The sequence below is a fragment of the Symphalangus syndactylus genome, chromosome 8 (genome assembly GCF_028878055.3).
Source record: "Symphalangus syndactylus isolate Jambi chromosome 8, NHGRI_mSymSyn1-v2.1_pri, whole genome shotgun sequence".
Lineage (NCBI taxonomy): Eukaryota > Metazoa > Chordata > Mammalia > Primates > Hylobatidae > Symphalangus > Symphalangus syndactylus.
In genome coordinates this window covers 39728705-39750920 of record NC_072430.2, presented here as the reverse complement: position 1 = coordinate 39750920, position 22216 = coordinate 39728705, and the positions used below count along the sequence as shown (strand labels likewise).

Sequence of the window (22216 nt, the reverse complement as noted above, 5' to 3'; positions counted from 1 at the left end):
TTCCTCACCTGTCTTCTGATATGGGGAGGGGAGGGAGAGGAGGAGAAAGAGTGGGAGGAGAAGGAGGAAAAGGAAAGTTCCTAGGTAAGATATTCCATCCCTGGTGCCTGTGGGTCCATGGACCCCAGCACTGAAACCTCTGGTTACCAACCAGAGGTGATACATATTTAGCACCACACAGCCCAGCCCTGACAAATCACAATGGACTGTGACTGAAGGCTGCAGCAGGGCTGGGGGGCCCCATGCATGTGCCAGGCATTATCACTTTAGTTGCTGGATTGTGGAGTGAATCAAGGGTCTCCAGGGAGACGCAGGGGCAGAAGGGGTAGGATACTCAGAGAATCTGAGCCATGGTTGTTTACTAACTTTCTTAGTTGTAAGAATTTCTTACTGTTTTCAATACTTATTTTAAATATTTGAATAGCTAGTATGGCTGCATCAGTACAGTCCAGCCCTGCTACCCACAGTGCCCATACAATCATATCAAGTCCAATTTAAAACCATATATTTTATTGATGTTCTTCAAGGACAATACAGGGCCATGTGTACAAATGCTACTCAAGTCTCACGTCTGGCAACCTCCCCACCGTCATCCCCCATTGACCAGTCTGCAAGCAGCCAACATCCCTGTTGCCCTTCCCCAGGATGTCAGGCCTCACCGTGCTGAGCCTTCAGGAGGCTGGAAATGGCAGGGCTGGCTTCTAAGCTTGAGCTCTGGGGTCAGGAAAGAGTCAAGGCCAAAATTGCCCAGACCTTCCCCTCCTCCCTCTCCCTCCCATTGCTTAAGTATGGCCAGAATTGGGGGATGAAGATGCCCCCGGTTACTCCTCCATTGAGGCAGCCTAGGCTTCCCCCCTTCAGCCATCTCTATCACATTCTTTATTTCCAAATGACCTGCCCCACCAACCACCAAGATGGTGGAGTGACCATTTTTCAGGGGGTGTGAATCAGTGCAGATGGCAGTGACGAGGTGCCCCTGATGGAGTGAATCTTGTCATCCTGTTCACCACTGCATTGCCAGTGCCTGGAAGAGGCTGGGAACGTAGTTGGCACTCAGTAAATATACGTAGGATGGATGAATGAACGAATGAGTATGGGAGGGAGAAATATGAGCAGGTGGAGCCAATACTACATTAGCTCTCTAGGGGGCATGAAGGCAGAACCACGGTAAAGTCCTCCCAATCTCTGCTCAAGAACCCAGGCTGTTGTGCAGCTATCAGCAGGTCGCTGTGGTCGGCGGTTGGACATTGCAGGGCATGGATTCAGCACTGCTGCCTGCATGGATGTCATATTGGCTTTGGGACCCAGTCAGGAGGGGGCACTTGTGTTGTCCCTACTCCCTTATATGCCCCTGGGGTCTGGTCCTCTGGGTTTCAGAAAACACACAGCAGTGCCTCCACCAGAGTCAGTCAGATGCACAGGGATGGTCTGGGAATTGCACCCTTATATTCTGGTCATCTCCACTCCTCAGCCTTAACTCACCTCTGCCCCCCACACCCTGCCACCAACAATGACACTGTTCCATCTCCCTGTCCTCAAATGCCAGTCCCCTCAACCACCCAGGTAGCCCTGTCTCTGCAGAGACTCTCTCTTCAGTGGCAGGGTTGGGTCCTGATTTTCAGACCCCTCCCCTGCCCACACACCCATCTAGGAAAGCAAATATCTCACAGGAATCTCCGTGGATCTTGCCTCTGGGTCCAGCAATCACAATCAGGTCACCAGACCTTGGGGTTGGAAGGAATGTGTAAGCTCACCTAGAATGACCCTGTACAGAAATCCCTTCCACAGTATGCCTGGCAGACGACTGCCTAGACTCTGCTGGAATACCTCCAGTGATGGGGCACTCACTACCTTCACAGGCAGCCATTCAAACATTGAACAGTTTCAGCTGTTGGAATGCCCTTTGTATAGGGCATAAATGAACCCAATTGTCCCTCTCACTTCTCCCTTCCCCCTAGGCATTATTCCTGTATGTTTCTAACAACACTTCTCACCACCACCCATCTCTCTCTCTCTCTCTCTCTGTCTCTCTGTCTCTCTCTCTCTGTCTCTCTCTCTCTCTCTGTCTCTCTCTCTCACACACACACACACACACACACACTTCCATATGGTTACACAGTTGAATACCCCCTTCATTTATCAGTAATCATCTTTCCCTGTCCCTTCTTCCTTGCCTTCCCATCATCTGGCAAAGACCTGGGGGCTGGAGATCAAGTAGAAAGGCTGGAAGAGTTCCAGGGAGAGGAAGCATCCAGCCACGTCCTGGACTGGGCTTGGCCGGCCAGTTGGGGCAGGGTGGACAGGGAATAACATTTGGAAAAAGCAGGCCATTGATTGCTGTCTCCCAGAGAAAGGGTCTTGAAACAGGTGGGGGGCTGAGGGAGCAGCAAGCTACTGAGTTCTTTTTCCTACAGAGGGGATGCCGACACACGCCCATTCTTTCCCAACTCCCCTAGCAGTTGGCAGAGCTGACTTGGCTGGCTCTTACACATGGTGATTTTAAACATTTGCCAGCCTCTAGGTCCCAGGGAGTCTCATACCAGCAGCAAGAATCCACTCCCCTCTCTCAACGTGGAGGCTGAGAGGAAGGGCTCTAGCAGACAGCAGTGATGAATGAGACATAGTGGAGAATGGATGAACCAGGAAGAGGGGGAAAGGAGGGATCCCAAGGGGACGGAAGGAAAGCAGAGGCAGCCTAACGGCTAGCAGCCACCTGGCTGGCTCGTGAGGAGCCTAGAAATGCCTGGGGGGACATTTTTCCTCCTTGTCATGATCCACCAGCCCATGCTGTTCTCATGGGTGGAAGGCGAGGGGAAGATGCTAGGACCTTACTAGCACAAGGTTGTAGTGAGTCATGGGTGGAGACAAGGCTGCCATGGTTTTATGCTCATGAGGAGTCAAGACAGAGACAGAGAGATAAATGACGGGAGTGTCTACTACTTATCCTGCTGCTTGGAGCTCTCACTTCCGACATTGAACATGGGGACCAGCAGGCCCAGCAGCCACCTCTTTCCGAAGACCTCTTGTAAGTTCTTGCGCCAGGGCCGGGCCCTCACTGCCACCCCCTTCCGCACCTGGTGGCGGGTCTGCCCACGGAGGATCAACAGCAGCTGGTGGCAGCAGAAGCCGGCGCAGGCCAGGCCAATGGCGAACCAGAGGTAGAGCATGAGGATGACGAACATTTCAGAACCCAGGACAGCTCCTGCAGAGCAAGGGGAGGGGAAACACCAGAGCCGCTTTACACCCAGGCCACCTGCAGAACTGCGATCTAGGCAGGCTTTCCACCGGGAGGGAGGGAGATTAATGAGATTGACGCTACATTTTGTAGCAACCTCAGCGCTGCAGCTGCAGTGAGGGAGAGGAGGGAAGAACCAGCTGCCCCAACTTTTTCTTGGTGTGGATGGCACCTGAGGCAAGAGGGGAAGACTGGAGACCTGGAGAAGAAGAGAGCTAAGTTTGATGAGCTTAGCAAGGAGAACCCTCAGCTCCTGGGGCAGCACCTGGCCGCTGATAACATTTATGTGGAGTAGGAGATGCCTGTCTCTCTCTGCTTTCTCCTTTTGGGCTGGAAGCAGGGTGAAGGAGGAGAGAGGGGTGAGCTGGGGACCCTAAAGAGGGAGCAGGTGCCTGGGCAGCTGTCTAGACCACAGCACCTTCTCCCTACTGTTCTGGGAACGCTGGTTGAGAGGACTCAGGAAAATGACAGCATGATGGAGAGCCGGGAAGAATAAGTAACGAGCTTAGTCTCAAGAGCAGCCCAGAGCACCAACGTAGAGAATAATTCAGTCATTAATGTTAACAAGAGGACAGTGTGGCCAGCACAGCATTCCACCAGAGCTGGTTCTGTCAATCAAAGCTTGCTAGAAGAGGCCCCCAAGGTCATCAGCTCTGTGTCGTGGGGCAGGATCTCTCCAGAATCCCTCTAAACCAAGCACGTCCTATTACTGGTTTGAAATAACCACTGAGTAAGAGCTCCCACACTCTTCCTCAGAGTTTGGGTGGCTTGTCCATGCTAGGTTTGAATCTCCCAGCTGTGTGGACTGGCACAAGTGTCCCAATCTCTCAGTTGCAGCTCATTCATCTGTACAATGGGTATAATAATACTAACGATTTCATACAGCTGCATGATTCAAGAAAATGAGGTACAGAGTGGTCAGCATCCCGGTTCACACTCAGCAGCGCTCCCAGCAGAGGGTCATTTTACAGAGCAGGAGACTACATCCAAAATGAGTTCAACTCCTGAAACTATCAAGCTTTCTCCTTCTCCTTTTCAGGGCTTAGAGTCCTGGCTGGGCTGCAACTTTGGCAGCTGTGGAAAAGACACTTACCTTGACCTACCCAGCAGCCAGGGCCCCGGAGTTAATTCAAAAGTATTCCTTAGCCTTTGGCTCCCTGTAGGGCAACCCTATCACCTCCTCTGATGGGGTAGGGGCACCTCCTCTAAGGACTCCACCTTACAACCTATTCTGCCCCTGAAAATCTCAACCATATTTCGCCCTTTCCCTAGCCTTCTCTTGCCCCAGCTCACCTCTTCACAAGTCTCTCCAGCCTCCAATTTCCAAAGCCCTGTCAACTGGGCTTTCAACACTTGTCCAGTATGAGCAATGGTGGACTCAGCAGCCAGGGAGGATGTGGATCTGATTCAGATTCTCTCATTAGCAGCCTCCTCTTGTCCTCATCCCTAGGAGCTTGGATAGCTGTTTTTTGTTTGTTTGTTTGTTTGTTTGTTTTTGTTTCGTTTTGTTTTCTTACAAAGCTGGGGACAGATAGGCCCAGCTGCCATTTAGAGCAGCCCCTTCACTGGCACAGAGGCAGCAGTGGGACAGGGCTTACATTGGGCTGTGCCATTCCCTGACCCACTTCTTCCACATCGGCACAGATTAGCTTGGGTAACCATGTGCAGGATGGAGGATCCCAGGTCCATGGTGCCCTTTGGCGTGAGGAGTGCTGACAGGCAAAGATGGCCTCAAGCTGGGATGTGAGAACATCAGAGCTGTCAAGCTTGGGCCTGCCTTGCAACACTGCCCTAGGAACAAGCCTGGGTGGATGGAAGCCATTTCCCACAGGGCTTTTTCCTGGCACTAAATTAAGGCATGAGAAAAAGACCTTGCAGCCTTTTCTTGGCCCCATGCAGCAGCTACAAAAGGCTATTCTGGGGACCTGCTTTCTCTAAAAGTGTTTGAAGTTACCTGCTTCAGCTCCTCTTAACTATTTAATAATAGTTCTGCTTCTTTTTAAAAATCACAGAATTTTCCTAATGGGCCTAAAAGGACACATCAATCAATCTCCGCTGCCCCTTCCTCCCAACAAGCATCTATAACACCTTTGACAAATAATCACCCAGCATACTTTTTAATACATCCAAGGACAAGTACATCCTCCCTCCCAAAGTGGCTCATTCGAGAAGCAGCTTCAGAGAGGCAGCCCCCAAGAGGCAGTATAGTGTGGTGGAAAGAGTATGAGCTTTGGAGGCTAGAAGCCCCAACTCCAAATCTTGGTTTGGAATCATACCAGCTGTGTGGTGTTGGTGCAGCTTAACCCTGCTGAGTCTTTGGTTTCTGAGCCTTAAAAATGGATATGATAATATGGACTAGTCATGAGGAATGGGTGAAATGTGACATGCATAGTGGGTGGTACATAATAGGTGCTCAATAAACATTAGTCCCCTTTCCCTCTTACTGGACTTTCTAGTAGCACCCATCATGCTGGTGTACTTACCCAAATGCCAAGATACAGGTCAGATGGTGGCATCTCCATTTCCCAGATAAGCATAAGGTTCAGAGAGGTGACACAGCAACCTGTACTGGTCCCATAAAGCCAAAAGAAAGGGCAACTTCTGAAACCTAACTAGCTAGCCGCCTCACTCTCTGGATCAGCTGAGGGCCTGTGGTTGGCCGCCACCTTCACACTAGAAGACCCCTCCCACTTTTAGCTCTCAAGGCCCAAACTCACAGCTATCCATGCTGTGGTGACAGATCTGACTCAGATCTGTACCAGAGTTGGAGACAGCTCAATTTCTTTCTTTCTTTTTTTTTCTGAGACAGGGTCTTGCTCTGTAGCCCAGGCTGGATAGAGTGCAGTGGCATGATCATAGCTCACTGCAGCCTCAAACTCTTGGGCTTGAGCAGTTCTCTCACCTCAGCCTCCTGAGTAGCTGGGACAGCAGGCACACGCCACTATGCCTGGCTAGTATATTTATTTATTTTTTATTTTTGTAGCAACAGAGTCTCACCGTCTTGCCCAGGCTGATCTCGAACTCAATTTCTATTAAACAACCCATGCTTCTTACTCTTTCCTGTCCACCTGTCCTCCTGAGCAGATGAGAGAGGGTGCTACCAACTGTTCGGATTGAGGGTTGGGGAACAAGAGGAATGGAAAGGGAAAGCCGAACAGGTGGGGTGTATGTCATGGGAGGGAAAGAAGGAAGGTTGTCAAGAGGAAAGATGAAAGGTCACAAAGGATGAGATAGGAGAGTTAGAGATAAGAAGTCTTGGTCACCTATTTCCAGTGGATATGGTGAGGAAGTGAAAGTCACTGGAACTCATCCTTATGCTAGCACAGGAGTCTGGGCCCCAAGGTGGGCACTCACTGGCTCTGTTCTCCCATCAGATCAAACCTAGCACATATGGACAGGCCTCAAGCCCAGATTTATCTCAAATCAAACCATTTCAAGGTCTTCCTTCTGGAACCATCCATTTTTACGGTTGGCGAAACTACTTGGAAAAGAAAGTATAACCAGGCTTGTTGGCTCTCCTCATCCCTCCACCTGCCTGTGCTCACACTCCACCCACTAGCCCACCCACCCGCCCTCCCCCGTCCTGGTTATTTTGGTCCCAGCAGCCTCCTGTGCCAGTGCTGGGATCCAGAAGGCCTGAAAGCTGTGAGTTCTGGACCCAGCTCAGCCACCAGCCCTGAAGGCAGCCCCCGTAGCTGGGTCCCCCCTGTATCTCTGTGTTCCCACTGCCAAATGGCATGATAGTTCTATGCCTGGGAAGAGCTGGGCTGTAGCCACCACAAAGACTGAAATGATGGCTTCCCCCAGAGTAGAGCAGAATTTTTATGAATGTTCAGCCCAGGCACCTCAAAACAATCTTGCGCTTTCAGAGGAAGTAGCTGCCCCCTGTCTTTCTTTGCTCCCAGAAGGCCAACAGGTGAGGAAGCACGCTCTACTCCCTGAGCCACTGCAGAAGAGCTGTGGATTAAGGACCTGAGAGGCAGACCAGAGACTGCCACTCAGTAGTAGAAAGATACTGGGCAAGCCACTTAATCCCATCTGAGTCTCGGTTTCATCATCTGAGAAATGGAGATAACAATGCTATACATGCACGCTCAAGCACGTAGACACTACCAATTGTGGAAGCTAAGCCATTCAGAGTCAAAGGCCAGGATAAGGAGGAAGTGGAAGGAAACGCAGTAGGAGCCAGTCTCAAGGCCGAATAAAGTGGTAAGAACTGCCACCAGGAGCTGAGTCCTTCTAGGGCCAGGTATCAGGTAGTGGTCCTTGGTGCATACTAAAGTGCAGTCCTCAGCCAGGCGCAGTGGTTCACACCTGTAATCCCAGCACTTTGGGAGGCTGAGGTGTGCGGATCACTTGAGGTCAAGAGTTCAAGACCTGCCTGGCCAACATGGTAAAACACCATCTTTACTAAAAATACAAAAATTAGCATGGCGTGGTGGCACGCACCTGTAATCCCAGCTACTCAGGAGGTTGAGGCAAGAGAATCACTTGAACCTGGGAGGTAGAGGTTGCAGTAAGCAGAGATTGCTTTCACCACTGCACTCCAGCCTGGTCGTGGAGTGAGACTCTGTCTAAAAAAAAAAAAAAAAAAAAAAAATGCCTGCCTCACCCACCCAAGTTCCCTCTGCTCTGAGCCATCAGCAGGCTGGAGAACAGGCTGGTGAGGTCAAACATAATAGGCAGGAGGACAGGGCTTAGCCTCCTGCTGGGTTGAGCTGGCAACAGGTTCAATATTACCTCAGTTGGCTGGTGAGACCTCTGGAGAGCAGAGTCCTTGGGTGACATGTAAGCAGGACTGGGGTCCAGGCAGAGGAATGTCATAGCACGGTTGTACCTCATGGGGCTACATGGAGGAATGGCCAGCACCTAGCCCTGCCTGGCACACAGCAGGTGTATTACCCGGATGCCACAACTCTGTGAGCATATGGACAGCATGATGGATGAGGATGATGGGGGTAAGGAGGGATGTTGCCAATAAAATACAGCATGTCCGCTTAATTTGTATTTCAGATAGCCAATAGCAAATTTTCTCAGTGCATCTCGTACAATATCTGGGACATAATTATACTAAAAAATTATGAGTTGTTTATCTGAAATTTTAATTTAGCGGGACGGTCTGTATTTTTATTTGCTAAATTTGGCAACTTTTGGGGTTAGGGTTTGGGGCCCAGCAACCTTTGGTGTGTGAGGTCTTTGTGTAGAGCCCAACCTGCCCGCCAAGGCCCACTCACCGGAGAAGAACTGGCTGATGGAGGTGGGCAGGAGCGTGAGGAAGGCCAAGGGGTGGGCGAAGGAGATGGAAAGGACAGCGGAGATGTAGGCCACGCCGGCCACCATGGAGTAGAGGCAGGCCAGGGAGGTGTAGAGGCAGAACAGGACGAAGTTGCGCATGTTCCTGCTGCCGATGCAGTTGCCGGTGAAGAAACAGTGATGGTCGTGCCTCAGGGTGACTCTGGCGCACACTCGGCAGAAGTGGGTGCTAGGTGAGAGGCATGGAGTCTTCCTGGCCGAGGCCCCCTGGCAGGCCCCCAGGTCGTCTGGGGAGTTCTGGATGACAAGGACGTAATTGCCCAGGGCGTTGGCCGAGAGGAATAGGAAGAGCGCCCCGTGGAGCAAGGCGGGCGAGAAAAGCCGGGCGGCCGCGGGGTCCTCGCGCATGCTGGGCAGGAAGAGGAAGAGCTGCAGCACGAAGGTCACCAGGGAGATGCACAAGAAGTAGGCGGGGGCCACCACGTTGAGCAGCCGCAGGGCCAGCATCCTCGATTACATTCCTGCGGGGCCCAGGGTGAGAGGAGAACTGACTGACTGAGGCGTCCAGGGGGCGCCCTCGCGAGCTCCTCCGTGCCGCGCGTCTGGGGCACTGCACGCGACTCCACGCCCCCAACCGCCTGTCCCGCGGATTTCCCCTTCCCAGTTCCCTAACCCCGAATCAGGCAGGCCAGGGACCCGAGCCCGCAGCGGCCTCGGGTCTAGGCCCTACCTGGGGGTGAGTGTTGCCTGGGGTTTTGAGCGAGCTCGGTGCCTTGGCGCGGCAGAGTCTGGCACAGGAGGGAGGGAGTCGTTTGCAGTCTATAGGAGTTGTGAGGGTGGGGGGCGCCGGGGGATAGGACTCCTCCCCTCTGTGGCTGTGGAAACAAGCCCAGGTTTGGGATTTCTGGTTCAGACCTCCCTAGGAGGAGAAAGGGAAGGATTTGGGGTTGGGGAGGAGAAAGGGAAGGATTTGGAATCAGCGGCATTTGACCTGCTGGAAATCCTGCTTCACACTCCCTTTTCTCGGTCCCTGCGCCTCCACCCACACACATCTTGGGCAGCACTCAGGGACCTCACCGGTTACCCAAGGCTCTTTGGAGGTATGTGTGCGTGCGGGACCACGATGTGTGTGTGTGTCCTTGTCTGTGACTCTGTACGTGTAATCTGTGTGCGCTTGAGTATCTGTATTTGTGTATGTATATATCTGCGTGTACAGACACGCAGCCTCTGCTACCTAGCTTAAAAAAATCAATTAAAACAATCGATACACTCACACTCGCTCTCGGGCACCGTGTGAGGTGGGGGCGCAGCCAGAATACCTGTGTCAGCGGGTCCTGGCCAGCACATCTCTCCAACGCTGGCTGCCCAGGCTATTTCTTTGCAAAGAGCGTTTTCATTTGAGGCGAAATTAAAATCCCCCCTTCGCGCCCGCCTCCCGCCCTCCTGCTGAGAGAAACCCAAACAACCCTCATGGCGCCGAAATCCTTTCCATGCCGACAAGCCCGCCCTGGGCGCACGAGTGGATGCTTGGCCAGCCTTTCCTGGGATCGACCCCGCCGCCGTGCTCAGCCCTCACCGCGTCCCCATCCCACCCCACGCCTCACAGCCGGGGTTCCTGGCCAGCTCGGAAGCCACCGAGAAATAGGATTCCGTGCGCCCGAGAGAACTTTTCCAGGGGCTAAGGAATCGGCCAGCTGGAGGCGCGAGAAAAGTTCTGGGAAGGCGGTTGCACCTAGGATGGGTGGATGCCACGGGGCCTCTGTCAAGGTTGTGCCGTCAGCACGGGTCGACTGGTCACCTTGGAATCCCCTTTGCAGGTCCCAGCGCCCCCCGGGAACCTGCAGCCTCCGCGGAGAGCGTGGGCCTCTCCCTGCCGCTGGGGCGCAGCGCAGTGCACGCCTGAGGGTGGTCGCCGGGGGCTGGGCACCGCCCCCAGTCCTGCGCCGCCGGGGTTCTGCGGCGGTGCCCACCCCAGAGAGCCCTCGGCCTGGGGCTCCGGCGAAGCAACTGCCTTCCCCGCGCCGGTCGCCAGGGGGGCGCGGGAGCAGCCAGATGCGCCGCAGCGCTGGGAAGGCGGCGAAGGACAGGGGCTAGGGGAGTGAGGGGCGCTCGACAGGCAGCCTCAGCCCTGGCCCTGCGCGGGAGAAGGGACAGCAGAGACCGCCCATGGGGCCCCGGGGCGTAGGGAGCCGTCCGTTCAGCCCTGGCGCCCGCCTCGCCCGCGGCAGAGGGCGGCACAGCCGGAGCCTTGGAAAGACCGGCAGCGCCGGCGGCCGCTAGCTTCTCGGCCACTGCCTCCCGGACGCACGGGAAGCCGCCCCCCGCGCCGCCGCCGCCGCCGCACTGCCGCCGCTGCAGAGGGGTGAGGAAATCAACTCACCGAGCTCTGGTCGCCGACAAGAGGAGCCCCGGACGCCGGCTCTCGCCCTGCCCGAGGCTGCAAAGTTGTGGGCTCGGCCCGGCTGGCTCGCAGCCTGCGCTTCGCTTCGGGAACTGGGCAGGTAGCGGGGATGTGGGGAGGAGGGAGCGGGCAGCTGCTGGCTTCCCACTTGGGCGCCAGCGAGTAGGGGCCAGGAAGCGGCGGGGATGGCAGCTGGGCACCCCCCAGCCCCGCCACCCCTCCCTCCGCTCCTGGGGGCGGTGCTCTGGCCGCCAGTCTCAGCATCGTGGACTTGCCCCCTCCTCCCCTCTCGATTCCCCTTGAGCGGGCTGGGGCGCCCTGCCTGGTTTCAGCTGCCCGTTCCAGCTGGGAGATTGGGATTCAGCCCTGATGTGGATTCTCCAGCCATCATCCTGCCCTTCCCTCTGGGCTATGTCCCACGACCTTCCCTGCTCTCCACTCGGACTGAAGGAACCCTGGGGGTTTGAGAGGTCAGCTTGCCAGGGCAACACCCATGAAGATCAGCATCATCTCCTCGGAAGGGCTATGTACAGAGGGTTGGGAGTTGGGACTCTGGAGCCTGTCTACCTGGGTTTGAATATTCACCATTCACTACTGTGAGATCTCAGATTCCAGTTTCTTCGTCTGTAAATTCCAGTGTGATCTTAGATTCCAGTTTCCTCATCTGTAAAATAGAAATGTGAGGGTTAAGTGACAATCTATGTAAAACCCTTAAACAGGGCCTGCCCAGGGCAAGCATTGCTTGATTAGATCATAATTAGAGACACTACTTATCGGGCCCCTACTAGGTAGCAGGCACTGTGCTAAGCCTTTAGCATAAGACGCTCCCTTAATCCTCTCAGCCTGATCTGTGAAGCTGGCTGAGCCCCATTCTGGGGATGAGGAGGTTGAAGCTCAGAGAAGCTAAGTCGCATGTCTAAGGTCACACAGCCACTAAGTGACAGAGCCTGGACTTGAACCTGGTTCTAGCATTAATGCTTCTGCGCTCATCCTCTACACAACCCAGCATCACCCTGGGACCCACGGGCAGCTCTGATTTGGGAGAAGGAAAGACAATGGGAGTTTATCCAGACACAGAGCTTGAACTTGGAGCTTCTTCTTCGAGCCCCACCCCCATCTTCTTCTTTCTATTTCCTTCCCCTTCCAGGGCTCCGCTATTCTAAGGTGGGCACTGTGATGCACCAAGAGGGTAGTGACACCAGTATGTATCAAATAGTGGGGGGTGGGGGGAGCAGAGCCTTAAAAGCATCAAACACTGCAGGAATATTGGTGCCATCACCATCCTCAATGTCCTGGGTGTCAGGGCTCAGCTACCTGCCCTGTTCCTCTCCTCTGGGTGATGGCATACTTAATAAATAAATAATTATTTATTGCTTTCTCAACTGGCTGATTAAAACAAGAGCAATCCCTTGAAATAAGGGCCATATGCTGATCAGCTCAGCCTGTATTCTTGAATAACCAAACACTGTTTCCTCTGTAATTTATCAGCATACATCAAAATAAAAAAGAGGCCAGGAAATCTTTTCACGTTCTAAAAGGATCTGACATGTAAGTGAAGGAACAGTATATGCCACATGGTGGCCGTGAGCAGCTGGTAGCCCTGTGAGTTCCAGTGGCCACAGGGCAGACACGGGGAGGCACACATGGCCCTTTTCCCTTCAGAGCAGCTTTGTCTCATAATCGTGGCCGTCTGGGCCCCTTTTCACAAGCTCTGTCTGCCTCTCACATGGGCTTGGTAGGGAGGGAGCCTGGCTGGGGTGCTTGGGTTTGGGTATACTGACTGAAGATCTCCATTCCCCAAATACCTTGTGAGTCGGGTGGTATTTCTAATTTTATTTTGCATATGGGTGTGAGGTGGGAAGGTGTGTGTCTGAATTTGTGTGTATGAGGAAAGGGAAAGAGAGAAAGAAGCTAAGCGAACGTGGGAAGATGTTAGTGGGGGAAGGGAGTATTCAGTCAGGAAAAGGAGATCTGGTCGTGGAAACACAAATGGACAAGGATGATTATTTATTTAGAAATATCGTTTATCAACAGAGGACATTAAAGCTTCAGATCTAAAGCTAGTGGTTCCTCAGCTCCCCTTAAGGAATAGAGTGAAGGGAAGCACGGCAAATGTCATTTTGTTTTTCTAAAACATATGCTTATCCCTGACAAAATCAATAGGGAGGCAAAATCAATATGAAAACTTCACTTGGATTCTGGCCCTATGAGAGTCAAGCAGACTAAGAATGAGCATTTTATTGCCATTTACCAGCTGTGTGACCATGAGCAAGTCATTTAACCTCTCTGCTCTCAGTATTCTCATCCGTATAATGGGAATAAGAATGCTGCTGTTACTTTGTGGTGATGATGATCAAATGGGATCATGTTATTTAAGTACCTGAGCATCTCCCACATCCTCTTTAGGGCTCCTCTTTTCATCCACAGGACTCTCTTCTCTTTCCAACTAAAACGAGAGCTGCTTGCCTATGTTGGAAATGTTTTGGGGTTTCTTCCATATTTCCTAATAGGATGATTTGCCCAGAGTCGACACTGAGTGAAAGTCTCTCGATCGATGAATTGCTACTGGTCTGTCTCTGAAAGGAAGAGCTGTATTCCGAGGTCTTTGAAATGTCTGGTGAGGGCCAGACGCAGTGGCTCACACCTGTAATCCCAGCACTTTGGGAGGCTGAGGCAGGCAGATCACCTGAGGTCAGGAGTTCGAGACCATCCTGGCCAACATGGGGAAACCCCATCTCTACTAAAAATATAAGAATTAGCCAGGCGTGGTGGCTGGTGCCTATAATTTCAGCTACTCAAGAGGCTGAGACAGGAGAATCGCTTGAACCCAGGAGGCAGAGGTTGCTGTGAGCCAAGACCATGCCATTGCACTCCAGCCTGGGTGACAGATCAAGACTCTGTCTCAAAAAGAAATATCTGGTGAGGGCACATTTGCCATTGATCTTGCAACCTGCCACCACCCACCCTGACTCTAATCTCGTCCTCCATAAACAGTGACAGAAATAATTTATAAACCACACTCTCCATTGTTCTTGTTGTAGATTCCTATAGTTAAGCCATAACTGTACCTGCAGGCAGTCCCATGGGGGCAGGGACACAGCTAAGCATCTCATTGCTGTCCAGCCCTTTCCTGGAGATATGCGCCCTCAGTCTTGCTATTTGGTGGTGTTATTTGAATAAAATGAATTCCCTTTCAAGTGGAAATTATTCCACTTTGCCTCAGAGTGTTGTATTACAAGGAGAGAAATCCATGTAGCTAGCAGCTTCTGCCTTGAGTGAGTAACCCCGCCTCCATGTCTGTCAGGCCTATAATGCCCCAAATGTTTTGGATGGAGACTATTCCAAGATGCAAGAAGCTGCACCTAAGAAGGCTGGTGGCGGTTTTCTTTCATTCTCATGCTCTTATTTCAGATAGATCAAGGTGAAGCTAGGCTTGGGTCAGGATGCTCTTTAGTGCTGACAGCAGATCATAGCCAGGGATAACCACAGAGTGCTTCCCAAGCCTCGGAAGGCTTACAAAGATGCCATCCCTGCCTGCCCAGATTTGGAAAACATGCAAGTGTAATCTTCACTTTAGCCAACTAAATACATGAAAATTGGATTATCACAGAGTTTCTATTTGGAGGTGGTAATTTACTTTGCTAACTATGTCTTCATTTTAACAACGATAACATTACTTTGATGTAATAAAGTGCTTTGCAGGCTACAAAGTACATCCACAAAATTAAAATTTCATCCCATGAATATCTCTCAACAGCACAAACTAGCTGGGGTGAGAATTATCAAACCCATTTTCCTTATGGGGAAACTGAGGTTCAGAGATTTGCTGCATGTTAATTTGCAAGGCTTGACTATGTTTGATTTGAAATATGATTTAATATACAAAACGCATCATATCGACATTTAACTTTTCTGGAACATGTCAGTTGCATAAAGGAAGCAGGTATGTAACATACTCCCCCAGAGTAACAGACCTGAAGGATCTCCCTTTACCTAAAACTGCTGTGCTCTGCAATCTGCATCCCATCTACTCTGGTTTGTCTTCAACAACATTTATCACCACTTGACAGGTATATGTTTGTCTGTTTACTGTCTCTCTCTCCCCACTGAATTCTCAACTCCATGAGAGTAGGATTTCGACTGCTTTATTCACTGCTATATCCCCAGTGCCTCTAACAGTGTCTGGCACATAGTAGTAGATGCTCAGTAAACATTGGTTGAATGAATAAATATAATATGCATAAACTTGTAAGCCTGCAGCACATTAATCAAATGCCCTCAGGCACTCTGCTGTTTGTTGTGCTGGAGGGGGTGTGTGTAATTAGGGGCAGGGATGCTCAGCCTCCAAGCTCACATGTTAAGGTAGAAACTACAGGTCTGGGTGACAAGTAAACCCAGTGGTCTCCCGGGTGATTGGTGTATCAGGGTGGAAATCCTGGCTTAGCTTGAGAGAGCCTCTTTTGCAGTATCCAGGCTGTGGAAGAATGAACCAATGGGCTCTTTCACCAATTAGCCATGGTTTCCAGGGACCCCTGGTAGGGATGCCTGTGCCTGTGGACAAGCGAATACCCAGCCTCGTGGAAGCAGTGGCAGCAAGATTAACTGGCCCTTTCATCTCAGAGCACACAGGAGGCAGAGGTAGGAGAAAGAGGGGGTATAGGGAGGATGAAGAGGAGGGAGGGAGAGGGCAGAGAGGAGAAGAGAGAAAAGGGAAGAGGAAAGAGAAGAAAGGGGAGGTAGTGAGCGAGTGCTCACTTATCTGTCTGACACACCAAGTTTATGTCTTCACGATGGAGGAGGCTCAGGAGGAGCAGGGCGAAATCAACTGTCTCCATCGAGAGCCCTGCAATGCCAGGTTTCCAGGATGGGAGGGAATGAGGCAGAAGGTTGACATCTCAGTTACAGGAGGAGGGGAGTGAGGTCCCCGCAGTGCCCTTGGCTGTTTGGAGGCCTCTTAGATATGTTGTTACCATCACAGAGCAGCAGGCAGCACAAACCTCACACTCCTGACCCCCCCTTTCTCCCTCCCCCTACCCCAGCAGAGATGGCCCAGGCCTCAGGAGAGAGGCAGTGTGGTGCAACCAAAAAAATCACAAGTTTTTGGTGTGTGTTGACCTGAGCTTGTATCCCAGCTTTGCCATTCACCAGCTATGTGAACTTGAGCAAGTTCCTTAGCTTCTCTGAGTCTCAGATTTGCTCTCCTTTAAATGAGGACTTTAGCTAACTTGCAGTTTGTCATGAGCTTTTGTTTTTGGGGGTTTTGTCATTTTGTTTTCTTCTGAGATGGAGTTTCACTCAGTCGCCCAGGCTGGAGTGCAATGGTGCAGTCTTGGCTCACTGCAACCTCCGCCTCCCGAGTTCAAGCGATTCTCCTGCCTCAGCCTCCCGGGTAGCTGGGATTACAGGTGCAGAATCATCAAAAACAGGTCTGCAGTATGGGATAGAAGTTTCAGATGGGACCAGAGGAGGAAAAAGGACTCCAAGAAGAAGGTCCAGAGAGCATTCAGGGCACAGGTTCTGGGGTCAAAGGACCCTGGTTCAGGTTTCAGCTCCAACAGTCACTGGTGCAGCCGTGAGCAAGCCAGCTAACTTCTCTGTGTCTCAGTTTCCTGTTTATAAAGGAGTGTTAGTTAATTACAGCTCTCGCCTGATAGGGTTGTTACATAGGTTAAACAAGATAACTATCTGTAGAGCACTTAGAATAGTGGCTGGCATAGTAAACACTAAAGAAGTGAGTAGTTATGTAATGAACTGGGATTAGGTTCCATGGCATGTAATAGTAGCCCCAAGACAAAACTGGTTTAAACTAAGATGAAAGTTTATTCACTGCCACGTAAACGAAGTTGAAGTGAGCCCCTCTAGGGTTGATGCAGAGGCTCCAAGGTTATGTGAGACCTAGACTCTATATCGTTCCGTCATCCTGAGCATGCTGCCTCATGGTACAGAACAGCTGCTTCTATCCCAGCCATCATGCCCATATTCCAGCCAGCAAAAAGGAGAAAAGGAGAAAGAATAGGCACTGCCCCCACCCCCCTTTTTTTTTCTCCTGAGACAGAGTCTTGCTGTGTCACCCAGGCTGGAGTGCAGTGGCGTGATCTCAGCTCACTGCAATGCTCACTGCAATCTCTGCCTCCCGAATTCAAGTGATTTTCCTGCCTCGGCCTCCCAAGTAGCTGGGACTACAGGCACGCACCACCACACCTGGCCGATTTTTGTATTTTTAGTAGAGACAGGGTTTCACCATGTTGGCCAGGCTGGTCCTGGCCTCAAGTTATCCACCTGCCTTGGCCTCCCAAAGTGCTAGGATTACAGCCACTGTGCCTGGCTTTTTTTTTTTTTTTTTTTGAGACAGGATCTCACTGTGTCACCCAGGCTGGAGTACAACAGTATGATCATAGCTCACTGCAGCCTCAACCTCCTGGGCTCAAGCAGTCCTCCAGCCTCAGCCTCCAGAGTAGCTGGACTATAGATGTGCACTACCACACCCAGCTAATCTTTTTTTCAATTTCTTGTAGAGATGGGGTGGGGGCAGATGCGGGGGGAGGGGGGTCTCACTATGTTTCCCAGGCTGGTCTCAAACTCCTGGCCTCAAGCGATACTCCTGCCTCAGCCTCCCAAAATGCTTGTATTACAGATACTGCATCCAACCACACCCCACTTTTTTTTTTTTTTGAGACAGAGTCTCACTCTGTTACCCAGGCTGGAGTGCAGTGGTGCGATCTTGGCTCACTGCAACCTCCACTTCCCAGGTTCAAGCAATTCTTCTGCCTCAGCCTCCTGAGTAGCAGGGATTGCAAGCACATGCCACTATGCCTGGCTAATTTTTGTATTTTTAGTAGAGACAGCGTTTCACCACGTTGGTCAGGCTGGTTTTGAACGCCTGACCTCGTGATCCGCCCGCCTTGGCCTCCCAAAGTGCTGGGATTACAGGCGCGAGTCACTGCACCTGGCCTACACACACCCTACTTTTTAAGGACATTTCCTGGAAGTTGCACACATTACATGCACTTACCTCTCTCACTGGCCAGAACTTGTTCACATGGGCACACCTAGCTACTGGTCAGTATGTAACCAGCTAAGATATGTGAGTTGTATTGAGAAAGAAGAGGAGGGAAATGGATTTGGGGGATGACTTGCAGCTTTTTCTTCTACTGTGAAAAAGTTTAGACATGCAATTTATCCATTCCCTGGGCCTCAAGACTGAAGACGGATTTTTCTGGGACTTCTAGCCTCTGAGATTCCGGTTTGTCATTGGTCAAACGGGGCTATTGCCCGCTGCCCTTTTCTGCCCTCCACCTGATCTTTGCCTTCCTCTTGGCACGTTTCCTTCTCCTCACAGAACAGGTGCAGGAAAGGCAGCTGCAGCCTGCCAAAGCCTTGGCCCTCAGATGAACATGGATGGTGAGGGCTGGAGGTGGCTATGATCAGTGTCCCAGGCCATCTGACTGTTTCAATAAGCTCAAAATCTGGCCCCAGATGAAAGAGAAGGGGAGACAGAAAAGATGCACTTTAAATATTTTTTACTCTTAAAAACCATATGAGTAATATGTTTTGTAAGAAAATACAAATTTTTTTAATTAAAAGCAAAACAAAATCTTTTCATCTTAAGTCCTGAGCTAATTATCATGAACATCTTGTATGTGTCTCACAATCTTTCATCTACTCAGATTTGTTTCCCCTTAATTACAAATTTGGACTCACATCTTCATTATCGTTTATAACCAGCTTTTAAAATTCAGCATTAATAAGACAATCCTTCCATGTTGATAAATACATTTCCCCAGTGTAATTTTTTTTTTTTTTTTTTTTTTTTTTTTTTTTTTTGAGACGGAGTCTCGCTCTGTCGCCCAGGCTGGAGTGCAGTGGCGCAATCTCGGCTCACTGCAAGCTCCGCCTCCCGGGTTCACACCATTCTCCTGCCTCAGCCTCTCCAAGTAGCTGGGACTACAGGCGCCCGCCACCACGCCCGGCTAATTTTTTGTATTTTTAGTAGAGACAGGGTTTCACCGTGGTCTCGATCTCCTGACCTCGTGATCCACCCGCCTCGGCCTCCCAAAGTGCTGGGATTACAAGCGTGAGCCACCGCGCCCAGCCTCCCCAGTGTAATTTTTAATGGACAGCAAGTATGTCCCTCTTACAGAAGTGACACAATTTAGTAGGGGTGCGCCAAAATTTGGCTTTGATCTTAGTATGAAATTTTGCTCTAGAGCTTCATCTTCAACTTTGGCCCCTGAAAGGCTGGCTGAACTGCCAAGTTCAGACTTGAGCATCATTTCTGGGTTTCCTAGACTGGGGCATGATCCATGATCCCGTGGCTGTGTTACATGGACTTCGCATGCAATAAGCGTAACAACCTGTTATACTGGCATATCATTTGGATGTACTGTAATAAACACTTTCAAATATGGATGACCTTTCTATGTGTAAATTGTAATGAATATCTTCTTTTGTGCTCTATGTGTTGAAATTCTATCAATGTATAAATGTACATTTATTATTGCAGAGTAAATTGCTGTAATCATTTATGATTGTAAACATTGTCCCTTTTATGTATGGAAAGAATTATTGAGAGCTTTTAAGTGTTCAGATTTAGAAGGAAACACATAGCTAATACAAATTTTGAAAAATATGTCAGCTAGATACTTTTAAAAGATACTTTTTAAAGACTTGAAAACATTTTAAAATTTTTTTAGAGACAGGGTCTCACTCTGTCACCCTCAGGCTAAAGTGGCACCATCATAGCTCACTGAAGCCTAGAACTCCTGGGCTCAAGGAATCCTCCTGCCGCAGCCTCCCAAGTAGCTGGGATTACAGTCTTGAGTCACTACATCTGGCTTAAAGATACTTTTTGAGGCAACAACAAAAAAAAATTAAAATAATAATATGAAGGAGAATAATAGAGATTAGATTATATCAGAGTTCTAATCTTTGTAGAATTGTTTGGGATGCTAATATTCATAGCACTAAGCAAAACAACCTTTTAAAACTGTATTCCATTTTTAGTTACTTTATTCTATGTAAGCCATGAATCTTTTTTTAAGCCCTATTTGTAACTCTTTATATCTTGTAAAGATAAAATAAAAACAGAATCTCAGCTTAACCAACCTCATAATTTCATAAGGAGGGAAACCTCTAAAATCACATATATTAATAACAATATCTATGGTAAATTATATTTAACTCAGTATGGAATATAAAGAATACGAAAAAAGAAAAAATATTATCGTTATTATTATTTGAGACGGAGTCTCTCTCTGCTGGAGGGCAGTGGCATGATCTTGGCTCACTGCAACCTCTGCCTGCCAGGTTCAAGTGATTCTCTTGCCTCAGCCTCCCAAGTAGCTGGGACTATAGGTGCCCACCACCACGCCCAGCTAATTTTTTTGTATTTTTAGTAGAGATGGGGTTTCGCCATGTTGCCCAGGCTGGTCTCGAACTCCTGACCTCAGGTGATCCACCTGCCTCGGCCTCCCACAGTGCCGGAATTACAGGCATGAGCCACTGCGCCTGGCCAAGAAAAAATTATTAGAACAAGTGAGGCATCACACTCCTCTGCCATTATCAGTCAAAAGTAAGCACCAATTTATTAACACAAACATTACAGAATACATAATACAGAGCAATCTTGCTACTGCTAGCACTAAGAAAATGTTCTTGCACTATAACATTAAACTGTTAAACACTGACAGTGAAATGCACCAATAAGGAAACTGTCATCACAGAGAATCTCTGATAAAATTTTAGACGTACTCCTTTATCAAAGGCATTGGCTTGGGCTTCGGCTGAATACTGATTGTAACAATTGACCATCTGGTGTTCAGCCAAAATGTGTGTTGAGTGCATCTCTAACTTTAGATTATTTCCAATTTCTCACTATTATTAGCAACATTGCAATAAATGCCCTAACACAAACAACTCTATGGGACCCTGTGGTTATTTCCTTGGCTGAATTCCAAGAAGTGGAGTGGCTGGGTCAAAAGGATCCCTATCGCCAAACCATCCTCCAGAAAGTTTGTGCCAGCTTCCTTCCCACACAAGGAGGGAGGGGCTTGTAACCTGCCTTTTCACCAGCTCTGGGACCTGCTTTTCCAATCCCCCCCAGAGGCTGGGAGTTAGATGGTAGAGATTGGCATCCTTCAGCTAGCCCCAGACGCCCCCTGGAGCCCACGATTGCAATTGTAGCTATAATTTTGTGTTTACTTCGTTTCTGGCATTGTGGTAGACCCTTTACTTCCTGCATTTTAATCCCCTCAATGATAGTTCCAAGTAAATATGGCTGGCTTCATCTTATAGATAAGGAAACTGAAACTCAAAGGGTTGGACGGCCCTGCTTTTAGCCCTAATGGAAATCTCCAGGGGCCTGTTCAAGCAACAGTCTGCAAGCCTATTCCTGCAGGTAAATGAAACCTGCAAGGTCCAACCCCCACAACCTCAACTGTTCAGCCCCTCTCGGGATCAGGGATCCCTGCGCCCTCCCAGCCAGCACAGTTTCTAGCTAGGGCCTAAAGGCGGAAAAGAAGGTGACCACCCAGTGGGCTCTGCTCTGTGCTGTGCATTTTATCTTCATGTGTTCACATCCATAGCTTCTTGGTTGTTTCTGAAGGAAAACATGCCAGAGCCTGTCCTCCCTTAGTGAACTTCCTGGTGTGTATAAGTCAGATCTAACAGTGCGAGGAGCGGGTCAAGATTGTTGGTCACGGAGTCCCTCAGCACAGTAAGTTGACAGTTGACTGCTTTGGGGGTAAAGGGGCAAATTTTGACCATGTGCCAGGAGGGGCTTTCTGTACATTGTCTCATGTAAGTCTCAAATGGCCAGGAGAGATACCTTTATTTTATACAAGAGGAGACAGTTACTCAGGAAAATATCCAAGAGCTCGCAGCTAGGAAATGGCGGAGAATGCTGATAAGGACCTGGACCAAAGGACACACTCAGGGCACGTTTATAGAGTGGATGGAAGGGTGAATAGATTCTACAGGGCCCTAGATGGTGAAACTACAGGAGCTAGACTACCACAGACCCTCTGTGTAAACCAGGTACTCCCAGGCAGGAAATAAGAGGGCAGGATTTGAGCCACCCTGGTGGCAAGGGTCCTCTCTTTTATCATTCTTTCGGGCAAGAGAAGTTGCATCTAGGGCTGCCTTGTACACTTGTTCAGGTTCTACACTTTACAATTCCAGGGGCCTCATTTTCACACATGTATATTTGGATGATTATTATAATAATTTTCCAGTAGATGGCAGTAAAGTATCTTGAGTTAAGGACACCCCTTTTCTGTACAAATATACTATTTGGACTATTTGCAGTGCTGGGTGCATCTCTCTACCAG

General features: G+C 50.0%; 1 protein-coding gene across 3 annotated transcripts; it reads right to left on the bottom strand.

Moving 5' to 3' along the window:
- Positions 1-493: 493 nt before the first annotated feature.
- ZDHHC22 (zinc finger DHHC-type palmitoyltransferase 22) lies at positions 494-17685 on the bottom strand. 3 transcript variants are annotated; one of them, XM_055288673.2, is made up of 3 exons: positions 10869-17685; positions 8470-9009; positions 494-3202 (listed from the first exon to the last, which is right to left on the bottom strand). In XM_055288673.2, exons 2-3 carry the CDS (start codon positions 8993-8995, stop codon positions 2937-2939), a joined length of 792 nt encoding a protein of 263 aa, XP_055144648.1. In that variant the 5' UTR covers positions 8996-9009; positions 10869-17685; the 3' UTR covers positions 494-2936. The 3 variants fall into 3 exon arrangements, with proteins under 3 accessions (XP_055144648.1, XP_055144652.1, XP_055144649.1); XM_055288677.2 differs by lacking the exon at positions 10869-17685 and adding an exon at positions 10287-10311; XM_055288674.2 differs by lacking the exon at positions 10869-17685 and adding an exon at positions 9219-9297.
- Positions 17686-22216: the final 4531 nt, after the last annotated feature.

What these genes read in the sequence shown, in the direction of transcription:
- ZDHHC22 (XM_055288673.2), bottom strand. Translation starts at nt 8,995, where the DNA reads ATGCTGGCCCTGCGGCTGCTCAACGTGGTGGCCCCCGCCTACTTCTTG. An exon ending in CATCAGCCAGTTCTTCTCCG is followed by an intron (nt 3,203 to 8,469) that starts GTGAGTGGGCCT and finishes CTTGCTCTGCAG; the next exon opens with GAGCTGTCCTGGGTTCTGAA.